At 46.8% G+C, this 16,438-nt stretch overlaps 2 protein-coding genes across 2 annotated transcripts; one reads left to right on the forward strand and one right to left on the reverse strand.

Moving 5' to 3' along the window:
- Positions 1-5,647: 5,647 nt before the first annotated feature.
- LOC131286531 (eukaryotic translation initiation factor 3 subunit F) lies at positions 5,648-6,919 on the reverse strand. Its single transcript, XM_058315494.1, has 3 exons — positions 6,761-6,919; positions 6,539-6,685; positions 5,648-6,453 (listed from the first exon to the last, which is right to left on the reverse strand). Exons 1-3 carry the CDS (start codon positions 6,882-6,884, stop codon positions 5,861-5,863), a joined length of 864 nt encoding a protein of 287 aa, XP_058171477.1. The 5' UTR covers positions 6,885-6,919; the 3' UTR covers positions 5,648-5,860.
- Positions 6,920-8,492: 1,573 nt separating this feature from the next.
- Positions 8,493-14,740, forward strand: LOC131289275 (autophagy-related protein 9A). Its single transcript, XM_058318492.1, has 13 exons — positions 8,493-8,618; positions 10,031-10,370; positions 10,440-10,617; positions 10,696-10,906; positions 10,973-11,097; positions 11,167-11,294; positions 11,367-11,551; positions 11,618-11,796; positions 11,871-12,002; positions 12,074-12,227; positions 12,302-13,368; positions 13,436-13,538; positions 14,063-14,740. Exons 2-13 carry the CDS (start codon positions 10,217-10,219, stop codon positions 14,348-14,350), a joined length of 2,904 nt encoding a protein of 967 aa, XP_058174475.1. The 5' UTR covers positions 8,493-8,618; positions 10,031-10,216; the 3' UTR covers positions 14,351-14,740.
- Positions 14,741-16,438: the final 1,698 nt, after the last annotated feature.

A 16,438-nucleotide genomic window follows, 5' to 3' on the forward strand; every position in this document is an offset into this window, starting at 1 on the left:
CACCAGGTTCCTCCGACCCACAGTCCATTATTGGTAGCGATGATACGCGCTGCACGCAAATCTCACCATGCAGAAGCCCATGTGCCGGGAAACAATTGCGCGGTTGCCCTTGCCACACACAGGTACACACATATTCTCACATTTGTAGGGCCCTTGGCAGGGTGACAATTTACCAAACCAATTGCTGCCCCGTGTCGCTCCCGGTCGCCCAGGTGGTGACTAACGGCCCCCGCGGAAGGTGCAGGAGAACATAACGTGACAACCCCCTCACAAGACACCCCACGCGCTCGCACAATCTCACGGCCCCGCTACACACGTTGCAACCCCTCAGGGGCCGCCGACCGAAGTGGCCAACAATGGAAGCTAACATATAACTACCGTGCAATGTCCGGCTGGGCGTCCGACAGTCCCTTTCGGAAGGGCGCGTAATTATCGGAGTCGCCAAATGTTGGCCCTTGGCAACGTTCCGTCACACGCTATCGGATCGGGTGCTCGGTCCATCGGTAGCGTCGTAATCATCCCCGGCTTGGTTCTCCTCGGATAAGGTTCGCTTGTCCCGTCGGCTCCCTGAGGTTTCCTCTTCTCCGAAAGGTTCTGCAAAAAATACCACCAGCGAAACTCAAGGTTCTAACCCTCTGGGAACTATGCTTCTGAGGAGCTCGTTCTCTAGAAGACAACAAACAACATAAAGCCCACCGGCAATGCGCCGGAAGGTGTGAAGCGTGCCGGCGTCTCGCAGCGGCTCGATTGTTTCCGAAAGGGTCGCCGCGCGAAAAAACGGGGGCAACAGTGTCACTGCCGGGCAACCCGTACTTCTTCCTCCAATTTCACCCACCAGCAACGAACCTCCCCAGCGGTAGGTAGGTTCCTAATGGTGGAGATAACCATCTAATGAGCGCAACGGGTGCCATTGCGGGAAACGCTTACTGACTTTACTCCTCCGGCGGCGATCGTCTATCGTTTACCGAGACGGACCGATTTCGATCGCGGAAGACATGCGTCCTTGCTGCCCTCTTCGTAGGAATAAAGCGCGAACCGAATCCAATTCGCGCCGGGCGACATTTCAATCCAACCGTGGATCCTCGTGAAGCCCGAAGAAAATGAGCAATTTATCAGCATGTCAAAAGAATGTTAACTTAATTACCGCCACCGATCGGAGGGTTGATATTTCGCCGTAATCTGCATCGGCCGGTTCAAACCCCGTTGGGAGCGGTGCATGATTAATAGTCACCCGGTTGGGTTGGGAAAATAATTTAGCCCACACCTTGCGGCGGAAAACAGTAGGTCGGGGAGGGGCTTGGATCGAAAAATAAAACATCAAATAACCTTTTATGACGATCGATGGAGATCTTTTCTTTACCGAAGGGGAGCAAGGGTTGAGTTGCTAGAACAAACTCGATCATTACTGCCCTTGACTCTGTGACGAACACCTATCCTAGACGTTGGGTGGAAAACACGATAATAGTTTTCCTTTCAGCTCCAATATCCAGGCCGTTTCCGTGTTGGTTCCAACATACACTGCCTTGGGTTTGAAAACCGCCGTTCAATGTTGTATCAATTTGCCAACTCAACGAACGCCGCGGTCAAGCGTGAAACCGCAAATTGGTTTATCGGACCATCAGGAGTTGAACCGCAGTTCAACCCGCAGTTTGATGCCGTCATTATTCCTATCACAACAAATCAGGCACACCGGAGACCCTGCGCTGGTGACGGTGGAGTCCGAATGGCGGCTCTTTGTCCTACGCCACCAATCTTTCAGCTATCAGGTCTCTAGAGCCCAAGGTACTAAGAATGTTTGATCATAACTTTCAATTAAGCCAAAAGTGCTGATGGGATTATGATTCATCGCGCCTCATTGGAAGGCCTATATTTATAGTCTGGTTTAACTCGGGCATGGATCTAAATTATCTTGTAGAACTAGGGCTCGGAAAGGTTAAGGGCAGAGTAAAGAACAAACACCGCGACAAGTTACACCACCTCATGCACGGTTGACGTCATCTCTGGAGTTTGACTATCGAAGTACTCCAACACAGTTCGTGTTAAATGTTATACTCCTCATTTATTTAGTTTGGAAGCTTCCTTTAAACAAACTCTCTCAAGCCAGAAGATCCGTCGGGTTGCAAACGTTTAGCCCCATCCGATGGGGACCTTGTTTGTAAAAAAGGTTAAAAATAAATAAACCACACTCCGGGAGCGCGTGGTAATTGAAGACCCTCCGGCGTTCCGGTCTGCTCTCTAATGGCCGCTGATGGCAGCGTTCACCATGCCCACCGTGTACACGTGGTCTGTGAGGTGTTCAATCTTCGTAACCACGGTGATCACGATCCAATGTTTTTCTGGGAAGGGAGGATCTGATTTAACACCAGCTTGTAGTAGCAGTCTGGTAGGATGCTTTACCAATCGACTGATTATTGAGCCCGATTCTTCGGCGGAGAGATGAAACAAGGGAAACCGTTCTTAGCCTCCGCAGACTACCAGTCAGTCAGCGAGCGGGAACATTGGTTAGATCCACTCCTAACCTCCACTCACCAGGTCATCGTTTTTGTGGTGGCCAACGAAAATGTTTACCTTCCTCGCAGAAAGTACATTTTAATCACGACCATTATTTATAGCGCAACAGATCGAATTGAAAATGTAATTGCCAACGGCCGGCTACGATCGGTCGGCATGGAGGCTTGCGTTGATCTCCCGCAGGAGAAGGAGTGCGGACGAAAGCTGGAACCGGCAGCGCTTTGTCCCATGTTCTGCTTTGCATTCTGGTTGTCGACCACCGGACCGGTCCATTATTACCAGCAAAGCGCGATCCGATTCGGTAAGATGCCAGTCAGGGGGTGTCAGTGGCCGAGTTTAAGAAGCACTCTTTTGGATGGAGCCGATTTTTAACAGACTCTTGTTAGCCGGATTGATTCATGAACCGATTGTAAGCGGCGGTAACAACGCGGTTTATTCGCCGGAGGATTAAAAACGAAGCAACAACACGATCTTTACCGTTTTTCTTGTTCTTACAGAGATAAGATTAACACACTTTCATAAAGCTTAAAAGATAAACAATCGAATAAATATAATTTGAAAAACCTCCAACGGACAACCCAATAGACCGACTCTGGCTAGTAAATGTTAATTCTGTTCATCGCAATCCATCAGCCCTGACATGCGCATTCTCACAATCGCCAGCTTCCTTCAGCCCGTGGGGACAGAAGAAAAATGAAACGCTACGTTTAGCACCGGCCTGCCATTAATTAAGCCATCACATTTAAAGTTCTTGCCCAAAGGCCTTCGGTTAACATTACGGCCTGGTGCATTGGGTGCCTCGTGTGGGCTTGACTTAAATATCGTAGGCAAATCCGGTTCATGGGGTTAATCTGACATCTACTAGGTATGTCTTGCAAGTTCTTATCTTTTCAGGTGATTATTCTGCTCGGTTTTTCTGTTTTACGCATGCGACAAATACGAACTAAAATACAATAATTTTGGGTTTCAATTCAACCAAATACACAGGAATTTTCATGGTGTACGAAGGGGTTTTCCTGCTCGTTAATCGTTAATGCTAGTAGGAAAAACAAACAACATAACCAACTCTGCTCTAACACGTTCATTGAACGAAATGGTCCTGTGCCTCGCATCCCGTGCGATCGCGAAAAGGAATGCACCTCAACCGAGGGGGGAAAGTGGTCCACTCGGATCACTTTCAACTATGGGTACCGCAATTTGCAGGCGAGGTCTTCGATAAGAACCACCGCCAGCCGGTACGAGCGTATGGGAGGCGGCCGGTAAATAAGTCATCGCGATTACCAGCGTCTCAAGAGGTTCGGTTTGGGTCGGGCCGTTTGCCGGTTGACACAGTTCGACCCAAAGGTTGCGATGGTCCAGAAACTGGTTCCAGCGTTCGGTTGCTGCTGGTCAGTCGAATGCAAGCAATGAGAAAAGACGAAAGGGACCGTCTAGGGCAGACTGATTTGTGTTATGTGTTGTTGTTTTAGCTTTTTCTTTAAATTTCCCTTTCTTTTCCTCCGTTGCTTGGGAAATCTACAAGAGGAATATGAAAAAGGCTCTACAATTCGTAACACGTGCTGATATGCGATAAATCAAATAAAGAAAGTTACCAGCAGGTTGTCAATAGTTTTGATTCGAATAGAATACACTCCACGTGGATGTAGTCGACGGTTATCAATCATAACAACTTCATCGTATGGTGCGACGTAATCTAAAATTCTATCATCGAGTGCATTTGCAGCAACGCGACATTTACCGTCCTAGAATGTCCGAAAGATTTGAGCCAGCTAAATGCCATTATCTTCGTTCTTGCGTTTGAAAAGGGCCGGACGAATTTTCTACCATACACCGAACCAGATATCCAACGGTCCGGGTTGAATTGCACCCGTGCCAGGTACTGGACCGACATACCACGGTCAACTGTTGCCCCCTAGTGGGCTCGTGAGCTATGAGCGCCGGAATGCAACGCCAAGCGGAGACGCCAAGGAGTTGCATCGCACGCAGCGAACCGTGCATCTCGATCGTGTCCTCATCTCTTGCGCTGATGTCATAGAGCGCCGTTCGGTGTTTGCACAATCGATGAAATCGAGAGTGGATAATGACCGGGTACTTGCGTTGCCATCTATTAATTCGCTAATCAGTACGTCCGATGCGCCCGGTTCGAATGATCACCGGTCAGCAAGCGAGATATGCAATCGATGGTTTGTTATTTTATTTCAAACCTGACCTTCGCCGCCCGTGTCCAGAATGATTTTCTAACTGGGCGGATATTACGGAAGATTCGGCGTGTAACGGATCATTGTTTGCGAGATCGTGGTTGATTGATTCCGTTCTATGGCAGATCGATCAATCGGTCCTTGCTGTTTGTCATCAGCTGGGAGATTAATAACTGTGCTTTGGCGATCCTGGATCGGCTGCACGATGATGAAAGCCTCCGGGGATTAAAATGATGAGAACATGATACGTTCGGAGGAAGTGCCCTATGAATCGAAAGTCTGTGGGGATTGATTTATTGCCGGCACATCATGTCCAGTACCGATGATGAGGTCAGCTCCAGTGACGTTATTTAAGCCAACAGCCTGTGTGCAAAAGAGTAGACCGATCGGACATCGTAAATAGGTCACTCGAAAAGTGCAGTTGGTCGATATGTTGAAAATCACGTATTGCCATTTGCATATTGGTGTGCATATTTTTGAACATCTTCGGAAAAGACCTACGAACGGAAGGGCCTTCTCCGGATGGTTGATGGGAACACGTACCGGCGAGTTGGAAGCATGCTGTCGGGTACCAGAAGTGCATTTTAATTTCACAAAGATGTCAAAAGCATTCGCGAGCGCTGATGGATGGTCATATGTGGGACAAAACATGTGTTACCACATTTCACCACCGTTCACGGCGCACGTATCGATCGGTTGGGCGTGTGATGTTGCATAAGTTTTTTTGGGTTCAGTTTTGTAGAAATATAGCTTATTCAAGTCTAGCAGAATAAAGCATACTTAAATGGAAATTTTAAAGTGCACCTGAACTGCTAAAAAATCTAAAACAAAAATTTTTAAAAGTATCCAAAATTTAAAAAATTGATATAGACTAGAAAGAAAAATATTAGTATTGCCATGGCCGTGATAAAGATTCAAACAAGAATAGGATTGTGGTGTTTCACCAGCTCGATGATACTTTTTCTTTTTATTAATACCCATCGGCGGATTCTGGAATAATTTATCGTTATCGTCTCAGTTGTTTGCTCGAAACTCCAAGCGTTCCTTTACCACCCTCGTAACTTTCCTCGCAGTGACGGCCACAGGCCCGTTTCCTTGCCCACGTCGGGTCGATGCCACTACGCCGAGTGCTCTAATGTTCCGATCCGGCTTCAGTTGAGGAACGATGTGAGTGACGTTAGTCGTTCATTAAGTTGCAGTTGAGTTTTAATTAGCTGAGACAACGTGACCACCATCAACAAATCCTTGACGTTCGAGTTGAACATTTGCGCAAATTGATCTCCGCTCATGTTCGGCACCGAGTGAATCAGGTCCAACAGTGCCCGGCCGACCGTATTGTCGGGCTGCTGCTTCTCGCTCAGCACATCCTCCACGTACGCCAGCACCTCCCCGAGCAGTGTCAGCAGCTTGCCCGAGGCTTCGGTAACCTGCGCCAGGTCGAGCATCGGCGAAACGGTGCGCGGACGGTTGGCACTGGTCTGCAGTCCGATTGTTTTCATGCACAGCTGCAAGCCCACCACCTCCGGCTCGTAACTGGTCACTTCCACGTTGATGGGCGTGAACATGCAGCCACTCTTGCCACTCGGTACGCCGAGCGACACACAAACGTACGCCTTGATACCCATCCGGGCGCCCGTCAGCGAAGTGTCCAGCGTCAGATGGATCGGATTCGTGCACTCACGCGCATAGTACTCGTGGATGACCGAGCTATGGTTCGTCACTTCCTGGCCGGTTGCCCACCATCCTTAGAAACAAAACGAGACACGGGGTTTGTAGTGCCCATTGTCCAGAGCAGCACCATTCCTCCTTGTCAACAATCCATGACTTACCCACAACATTCTCGGACGCATTTACCCGCTGATTCAACTCATACAGATCGCTTGCGTAGCCTAGCTCAGCTTCCACCTGATCCGTATGCTCCTTGTGCGGCAAGCAGAAGCAATTGGTCACCTCTACGACACCCTTGTCGGTGGAACCTGCGGAAAAGTGCAAAAAGTTGTGGTTATGTTTGTCGGATACCAACTGGTGCTAGGGAAACCCCGGTTCCTTACCGAGCAGCGTGCCGATAACACGCTCCGAGTCATTGTTTCGTCTTTCGTAGGCATCCACAATCTGGAACAGCACTACCGGATGTACCCGCACGGTTAAATTCAGTGGCAAATTAATCGTCGACATGATGCACGGGGATCGGACCAAAGACACACTTTGACAGAGACATATTAGTGTTGGCAGAATCGGGATTCGGAAGATTCTAAGATTCGATCCCTAGACGGATTCCAAAGATTCGAATCGCATTTGACGGATTCTAAAGATTCGAATCCCATCGGACAGATTCTAAAGATTTGGATCCCATTTGACGGATTCTAACCGAGGAGCCACACGTAACCGGTCGTGCCCGGTTCCGATTTTCTGACAGCAATATTGCTGCCAATGGCCATTTTACACTATCTTCCAAAATCGACGGACAGAAATATTCCTCGTCTATTAAGGGTATAAACAGTAAACAGTAAACAAACAAAGGTTTGACAGCCAGTACCTCTTTCCACTGCGATGCCTCCCAAAAAAATTATTGGTTGGTTATGAGGAGTCCATGCCTACCAAAAATACACTTGGCAAGGTTCTTTTTGGTAGGCTTGTATACCTTTGGTAGGAAAGTGCAGCAAGGTTCTCCTTGGGTTATTATTAACTCGCACTTCCGAACAAGTTGCTTCGATTTCATTAAAAAGAAAACAAATTTTGGCAATCGAAGCCACATGACGTTTCGTTCGGCGATTGGTAGGAAAGTGCAGCAAGGTTCTCCTTGGGTCAGTTGGTCTGCATATTTCCAAAAATGACTACATTGTTCGTGTTGTTTGAATACAATTAGAAGAATAATGTCAACTATACTGATATTATTATGTAAATCATTCTTTGAATTAAACGCATCATATGAAAAATCGGCATTGGATGATCATGATTCGGATGATTCGGATTCGAAGACCCGGATCTCATTATGGATTTGAATCGAAAGATTCGAATCCCTGTTGGGATTCAGTTTCCCCATCACTAAGAGACGTGATAAACGTCAACCTCGTGTTTACTGATTTTATTACTATGACCAGTTCAGTGTTTGACATACAGGTGGCGCTAATTTAGTTCTCTAAATTACATTATTTAAGGCCTCATATGAGTTTTTTGATCTTAAGAATATGTTTAATGTAAAAAGTAAAATTTGATATCATTTATAGAGCTTCCTTGTTCAAATTTAAACGCATTTTTAATCTCTATCTTTGTGTAACCTCCTCTATATCTCACAAAATCAAACGTTACCGCGCCTATCAGCTGTCAATGATAGACAGAAAAACAAATATTCCCCTCGCAGCACCCCCACCGTCGCATCCTATCCCTTCGCTTGTTTTGATTTTCATCACACTTACGAAGTCAGTTCGCGAATTACCAGCAACAAGAGCAGCAGCAGCAGTAGATAGTGTGTAGGTAAAACGAAAAAACCAGCATGATTTCGGAAGAACGCGAAATGCTGTTGATCACCAGTTTGTGAAGTGAATTAGTAAAGATGCTCGCACCATCTTTAACCCGCTAGAAACGTTCGGTGAATCATTTGCGTTTGTGCATTACCGCTGGTACTGTTTCCTTTCTTTCCTACACACCTTCGCTCGCGTGTTGAAGGGAAACTAGGTTTGAAGAAAAAAAGCCAGCCCCCCTCCCTCCCAGACGGTGGCATTGCACTTCCTTTGTTTGAGTGGGTAGCAGTGCTCCACCGGACGACGGGCCTCGTGTGGCAGCAGGAAAAAGGAAGACCCGTGCAGACGCAACGCAAAATATTTTAACTACGCCTCACTCGAACGGTGGTTTAAGATTTTCGCACCGCTTTCAGTCTTCCTCATTGATTCCTACTGCATTAATGGTATGGTTGGTAAAAATAAGGGCGTTCAACTGGAGGGGAAGGAAACATGGATGTTGATATTATTAAATCACTCGGATGGCTTTCAGCACCGCCAGTCATGATCGTCGCTTGATGTGCGCTCTGTTTCGAAAGCAGAATGTTTCGGTAACCTGGTCGTATGTAAATTGAAATCAGCTGGTAGAAAAGTGGTACGATCGTAAACACACAGAGGGTTTCAGCTGTGCGAGCAAGTGTGGCGAGTGCAACTGTGTTCGTTGTTCATTGTATAGCCAATGGGCAATAGATGTGCCAACCGCTTGTCTTTAAAATGTAGCGTATCTCCTCCACCGTAGCTAACCAGTATTTTTTTCCTCTTACCTTCCGATATCGTGCACGGTAAACAGCAGGAAGCTCCCCTAGTTTAGAGTTGGGGAGACATAAAAAAACAAAGTTGTGACGCACTTGCGGGCAATCGTGCAAATGTGACCCACTCGAACCTCCTCAGTTAGGAATCATTATTGACCGTCACCGCAGTCAACATACTGAAAAGAGATAGTGCCTCGGAGTCGCTGAGAATCCTTGCTCGTATCAGCAACGCAGAGCATGCAAATATCTCCACTTTTAACTAAAGAACGAAAAAGGAATTCATCTTGGAAGCCAAAGCGTTGATCATCATCCCATCAACCATAAAAAAAAAAAAAACAATTTCTTACAGTCAACCCAGGTGAGCAATTGGGGTGTTGTTATTATTGCTTGCTGAGCAAAAAGTGCGTAATTCAGTAGCAAGCAGCAAAACTATACTTGATGGCAAAAAAAAGAAATTGTTACCTTTTTTTTCGTGTTGACATTGAACCACAGAAAAGTTGCCCCCGCGACCAGCTGTGTGCGCTAGTGTGTGCCTCTCCGCCCAACTTGTTGTGTGTGTGGATGGATCGCGTAGTTTCGCGTGTTTTTTCTTCACGTTGTCTACGCTTTGCTTCTTGTTTCTTGTTTTACCATCTGTTCGATTGACAACATACAGTGAGGAACGTAAACATAGGTGTACAGTTATCAGAAAGACAATTTTTGTAATTAATATCATATAAAGTGAGAAATTTATGCTTTATTGATAACAAAACGGATAAAAAAACTATTCTTTCATAGTACCGAAAGAAAGTCAGATAGCAATGAAACATGATTCACTATTCAACAACAGTACTTCATTGTTATCAGTAACAAGTGTTTAGTAAACAGATGAATCAAGTGCACACACCGTACACGCGTGGCGTTTCGTTTTCTAAAATGTTTCCTCTTTTTCGCTTCATACTCCACTCCAATCAAGTCAGCATTTGTTTACTCCACAAGGATGGTGCTGCTCCACATTTTCCTCTGACATTTATAAACAAGAAAAATATTGCTGCATTAGCAAACCCATCTAATCGGCCGGCCTTGTTCCCAGATGCTGCTGCGGCTATCCCAATCAGAGACGCAGACGAAATAACCGCACGGAGTGTATTTTGCATCCCTTTGGATGTCGCGCAAACCGCAATCCGACACCGACATTTGAGACGGTCAACCGCAGACACCGCATTCGCTGTTCCCTGGACAAGGGCATTCCACACGCGAGCGCGTGTGCGGCATAACCATGACATCGAACAGGCAGTACGACACCAAAACCTACGACACGCTAACGAACCAGGACACGAACCCGTTCGCCGGCGACAAACCGCCGGGATCGCCCACGATCGAGGAGGAGGACACACCGCAGGTGATCCACGTTGTACCGGAAACGAGCAAAGGTAAGAATGTCGGCGGTGTGATGACCATCCGTACCGTTTTGACGACATTCGGTGTCTTTTCCGTTTTAGCACGATGGAACCACATAGAAGATTTGGATTCGTTTTTCACCCGGGTCTACACTTACCATCAAAAGCACGGTTTCTACGTGATGATGCTGCAGAAGCTGTTCGAACTGTTTCAGTTTGTGTTCGTGGTTGTGCTGATCACGTACATGTTCAACTGCATCAGCTATGAGACTCTTTTCCGGTGCGTGCACAAATGCCAACGGGGACAGTTCGTTTTAATCAAAGCAATCTTTTTTTTTTTTTTTTGTACATTCTACAGTGACAAGATCATAGAAAATGAAACAAAAGTGTCCCTAAGCGATGCCATGATAAGCATGCCGGAGTGTGCCGCCACACTCGGTGGATTCCAGTGGCTGGCGTTGCTGCTGGCCGGACTGTTTTGGATGTTTCGGTTGTTCAAATTTTTCTACCAATTCTTTCAATTTTGGGACATTAAAATGTTTTACAATACGGCGCTGAAAATCGATGATGTAAGTTATGGCATTTCTTTTGGCAGTTGTGTGACATCAACCACTGATCGGTTTCTCCGTTCACAGGCTGACCTGGACAATCTCACCTGGCACGAGGTGCAAAAGTGCATTCGGGAGGTGCAATCCGAGATACAGATGAGTATCAACAAGGAGCAACTGACTGAGCTAGATATTTACCATAGAATCTTAAGGTAAGGTGGTCACCGCACACGAGAAAATGCTTCGTGATGGGTTTTAATGGATGAAACGTTTGGTTTCAGGTTTAAAAACTACATGGTAGCCATGATGAACAAATCGCTGCTACCAGCCACGACCAAGCTGCCATTACTAGGAAACGTAGTACTAATGAGTCAAGCGTTACGCTACAACATAGGATTAATTCTATTCTGTAAGTACACCGTGCGAGCCGCAAACCGTTAGGAACGTTCCTTATTCCCATTTCCTACGTTGTAAATCACAGGGGGGCCATGGTCGCCGTTCGAAAACAACTGGCATCTGCGGGAGGAGTACAAGCGGCCCAGCATGCGCTCCGAGTTGGCCGCGAAACTGTCCAAACAAATCCTCTGGGTTGCCATAGCCAACCTCGCCCTATCACCGTTCATCTTCCTCTGCCAGCTGATGTACTTCTTTTTCAATTATGCCGACGTAAGTTTAAGACGATCGACCGGGAAGACATTAGTCCTACCTTCACCGATGTGTATTCTTTTGTAGCTGATCAAAAAAGAACCCGGCACGCTCGGCATTCGATGCTGGTCTCAGTACGGGAAGCTCTACCTGCGCCACTTCAACGAGCTCGATCACGAGCTGGACGCCCGACTTACGCGTGCCTACCGACCGGCAGTGAAGTATATGAATTCGTTCTCTTCCCCACTGCTGACCGTTATCGCTAGGTAGGTTCGTTGATTGAGAAGAGTTTAAAATCGACTGGCATGGAAGAAAATAATGCTAATTATTTGTCCTGTAGAAACATTGCCTTCGATGCGGGTGGCGTAGCATCGCTTATTTTGCTGTTGGCCGTGTACGACGAGGATGTATTTCAGGTGCAACACGTGTTTACACTCTTCACCGTCCTGGGAATGATCAGCGTGGTCGCAAGGTAAAACGATTTATATCACACCGAAGGAAAGACGATGGATGAAATCTGTTTTAACGCTCCCTTTCTGTTAGATCGCTCATCCCGGATGAAAATATGGTCTGGTGTCCGGAGCAGCTGCTAAGAAACGTGCTGGCGCACGTACACTACCTTCCGGCGACATGGCGTGGCCACGCGCACTCTTCACACGTGCGAGATCAATTTGAGTTGTTTTTCCAACTGAAAATTGTAGGTCTTTAGCTGCGCGTTTACTTTTGTGTGGTCATTGTCTTATGCGAGGTGATATCTTTTTTCTGTTCTAGATGTACATATTGAACGAACTGTTCAGCCCATTAGTGGCCCCGTTTGTGCTGCTGTACGATCTCCGCCCGAAATCACAGCAGCTGGTCGATTTCTTCCGCAACTTTACCGTGGACGTCATCGGGGTGGGCGACGTTTGCTCGTTCGCCCAGATGGACGTACGGAAGCATGGCAATCCAAACTGGCAGGTGCCGGTCGTGGCGGACGACAAGGATAGCGAAAGTGAAACGCCTCTCATCACGCCCACATCGGATCCGGGAGGACCGGCGCCAGCAATCGGTACCGGTGGTCGTCCCGCACCGCCGCTCGGTGCCACGCCGTACAATCAGGGCGAACATGGCAAGATCGAGCTGTCCCTCGTACACTTCACGCTCACCAATCCCACCTGGCAGATGCCACCGGAAGCGAAACAATTCGTGCAGGGCATAAAACGTCACGCGCTGCAAGACCTGAACCGCCAGCGGGGTATGATGCTCGGGCTGCACAACCCCACCGCCATGGGACAGAGTCTGCTATCGATGGAGAGCATGGGTGCGGAGTATTCCTCCATCATTCAGCCGATCCTGCAGACGCACAATCTGTCCAACTCGCAGCATCTGGGACTTTCGATGCATCTCGGTGGGTTCGGTTCGCCCATACCTCCGATGACACCGATGGGTGCTGCGGTTCACCAACCCCCGGCCGTACACCTCCCTCCGCAGCAACTGCAACAGCAGCAGCAGCAGCAATCTCACTACCATTTTTCGCCACCGTCGTACGACTTTGAGCGGATGCTGCAGCAAAATCTGACCGACGCCAGCACGGTGGTACCACCGATGCCCACGCGGAGCACCTTCCTGGCCGACATCAATGAGAACGATGACGAGAATGCGGGCATGGGTGGTCCCTCGATGGAACCACCACCGTCGGTCGGAGCTGGTCGCATGCAAGGTGGCGATCCGGAAGTGGAAGCGAGTCGCTACGGAGCGACACCGGCGTTGGGTGGAGAGGGGATGATTTTCAGCACGCGCGGAGGCATGTCGCGTCGCGAAGGTCCTGCTAGTGGCTCCCGCAATGGGCTGCTGTCGAGGTAAGATCCAACGAGTGCCTTTCTTCAAGGGGGAACCCATAATGCATCCGTTCCTTTCGTTCCACAGTCTCTACGGTGATATGCCGGCGTATGTGCAGGCACCGCACGAATTTACGACCGCCGACATGTGTCTTAGTACGTTGTACCTGCACGAGTTGCATCACAATCATGTAAGTACGGGTTTGGTGAACCCGAATGAAACATGTTGTCTTGTTATCCTTTTGGTTTGATTCGATTAAGTCAATTACGATTCCTTTAGTCCATTCTTTAGTTCTATTCATTTTCAATTAACCATTGAACCGAGCAATTCCACTATTTTCGTTAATATTTGAACTGACTCCTTTTCCTCTAAATTTATAATTTTCCATAATAACAACGAAAAGATAAAATACCTTCTATTTTTTTCAATAATTAACTAATTTTCATCATTTTAGATTCATTTGTATCATATTTGCTACTTCAACTCCTTTTTTCCGACAATTACTTTTCTTTTTTCGTTCATTTGGCGCATTGTTCCTGTTCTCTGGATTCCTGTTATCTCCATTGTTATGTTGCAATTAGAGAATAATGTTTTTAATCCAATTAAAGTTTTCATGAACCGTTTCTGCTCCCATCTTTTTTGTATTCTAATTTCTATTTTCATTAGTTAACGTACACCTCACACTTTCCATCTTCTCTCCTCTCTTCCTTCCAGCTGCGACGTCAAGGTGCTAGCTTGCAGCTTGACATGGACGCACCGCCACCGGGCGCCTTCCATCGACCGTCGGGCGGCGGTGCGGCTGGCCGCTTCCTGGGAGTGGGCAATATTCGCCCGTTCGGCTCGGTAGTCCAGCCATCGCTAGTCAGCCACCCGTTGCGCACGATCGCGCCGGGCATCATCGGTACGGGTGCCGGTGGAGGAACCGCAGGGCCATCGAGCTCTTCATCGTCGTCGGCGGCAGCGGCCGAACGGACGCCACTGCTCGGAGGCAAAAAGTCATAGCACCGGGCCGAATGGGTCTAACGGCTGTGGGAGGACAGACCGAGCGAGGGGGCGGCGGGCGTGACGACGGTGTGCAATGTTAAGTTTGAGCAAATTGTGTGAAAAAATGTACGCGAAGCACACCGAGCCTAGATGAATGCCCCCCGCACCCACTCACCACTGATACTCGTACCCTCATCTCATCGGACCGAGAGATAAAGGAGGAGGTTTACTAGTTTTGCGTGATAATAACATGGGTAAATCCAACTTAATATAAGGGGTAAAAACAGTGAAAGCAATGATAGATACAACGAAGAGTTAAAAAAAACACCTGTGAACGGTGGCTGAATGCTTTGTAAATACATCGACTAAGAACAAAACTGTTATTTGCACCACACAACTAACAACAGTCACGAGAACTACTCTGAGCGATAGGAAACGGCAGCTTCCAACAGTCTCAACCTCCAGCGGGAACCTACTGTGGGATATTATTGAACGCAATGGCTGTTTGTTCAATAAGATATCTTTCCCACATTGCAACCGATTTCGTCAGTTTTCAATACAAGCGCATTAGCACAATTTGTAAATGACTTCAAACGAATCATGTAAAAACAACAAACAAGCCAAACCACTATTCGTAACAGCACCAGAATCAAAACAGCAATACGGAAAATCACGTTAAAGATTGGAGTCGTCACAGAAAGGCGTCGTAAATGGTACAAACGGAAGATTGCAGCAAAGATTGGGGAAACGGACGAACACTCGGGGCGAAAAAGTTCTAGAACGGAGTGTCACAGTGCATCCTGTAAAAAACGACATGAGTGGTTTAAGAAGATCGATTGTAAAAAGCTTACGTAAGATGATAAAATAAAGAAAAGGCATATTTTTTAAATTTTATACCACGTGACATCTTTCATTTCTGCTCAAACCATTTCAAAAAACTTTGGAGTTTGAGTAAAAACTATTAAAGCGATTAATTTCGGATAATTCAACAACACTTTTTACATGTGATATGTTTTGTGTTTTAATTGTATTGTGAACTTGCGAACATTGCCCCCCTGTCCCCATCGTGTTGTTTCTCTGAAACAGTAAGACCTCGTTATTACTTTCCATTTCTATTGGTTTATTTAGACTGTTTATGCGTTTACCCTCTGTAACACGTGACTCGCCGCTCCCCCCAGTCTACACAGTGGCCACTACCCATGACCTCCTCCCTCTGGCACCCGACAAAAGTAGAAGAAGTTTGGTTTGTTACATGTATATAAAGGTTGTTGTTGTGTATTGAAGAACATTTAGTCAAAAAAGCTGGTACGGGGTGTTTAGTTCCTATGTTCCTTGCCAACACCATTCCCTCCATTTCGGTTAACCCGCGTCGAGATGTAAACAGAAAACAATAGGATGCAACAGGAGAATATATGCGTCGAAAAATACACTCGTGGTTATGGTTGTGGCGCAAACGACAGCACCCCAACCCCACGCACAGTACCCCCACAAACTAAGCACAAACACGCTGCAAACATCGCGGCAATGGGGTTATACTAACTTTAATCTATACACATTCGATAATGCAATCCGCGGTTGTTGGTTTGGGGAGCTGTGCAAAAAGATGCTCCACCGTTCGATGAGTGCGGAACGTACGGGCACTCACAAGCGGAACTATATAGTAGTAAATGTACTTCAATGTCGTTTATCTAGAGTTTATAAAAGAAAATCCCAACCCCTTGTTTATCTGTTTTCTACAACGCTTTTGATTACCTTCAACATCGCATTATTTATTCCTTTTTTTTCCTCTCGTTTCGTTAGTTTGTTTTTAATTAATGTCTTATCACTATCGCAATGCGACTTTTCAAAAGCCGCTTTTTCCGCTAAGCCCACTTCTTTTCTGAACAACAGTTTTTCGATCTCTTACCATACGCATTTACATTTAATTTTTGGAGAGTTCAAAATTAATTTGCTTGTTTATACTCGGGATTAACAAGGGATGGTGGAAATTTTAATTAGGTCAAGATCCTACACCTGACGGGCAATTGCAACTAAAAGTGAATTCTGTCCCGCTGGGAACATAAAGAGTATGAATTGGAAGCGAATGCCTTGAAAAATGAGGTAAAA

Source organism: Anopheles ziemanni, chromosome 3 (genome assembly GCF_943734765.1).
Source record: "Anopheles ziemanni chromosome 3, idAnoZiCoDA_A2_x.2, whole genome shotgun sequence".
Classification (NCBI taxonomy): domain Eukaryota; kingdom Metazoa; phylum Arthropoda; class Insecta; order Diptera; family Culicidae; genus Anopheles; species Anopheles ziemanni.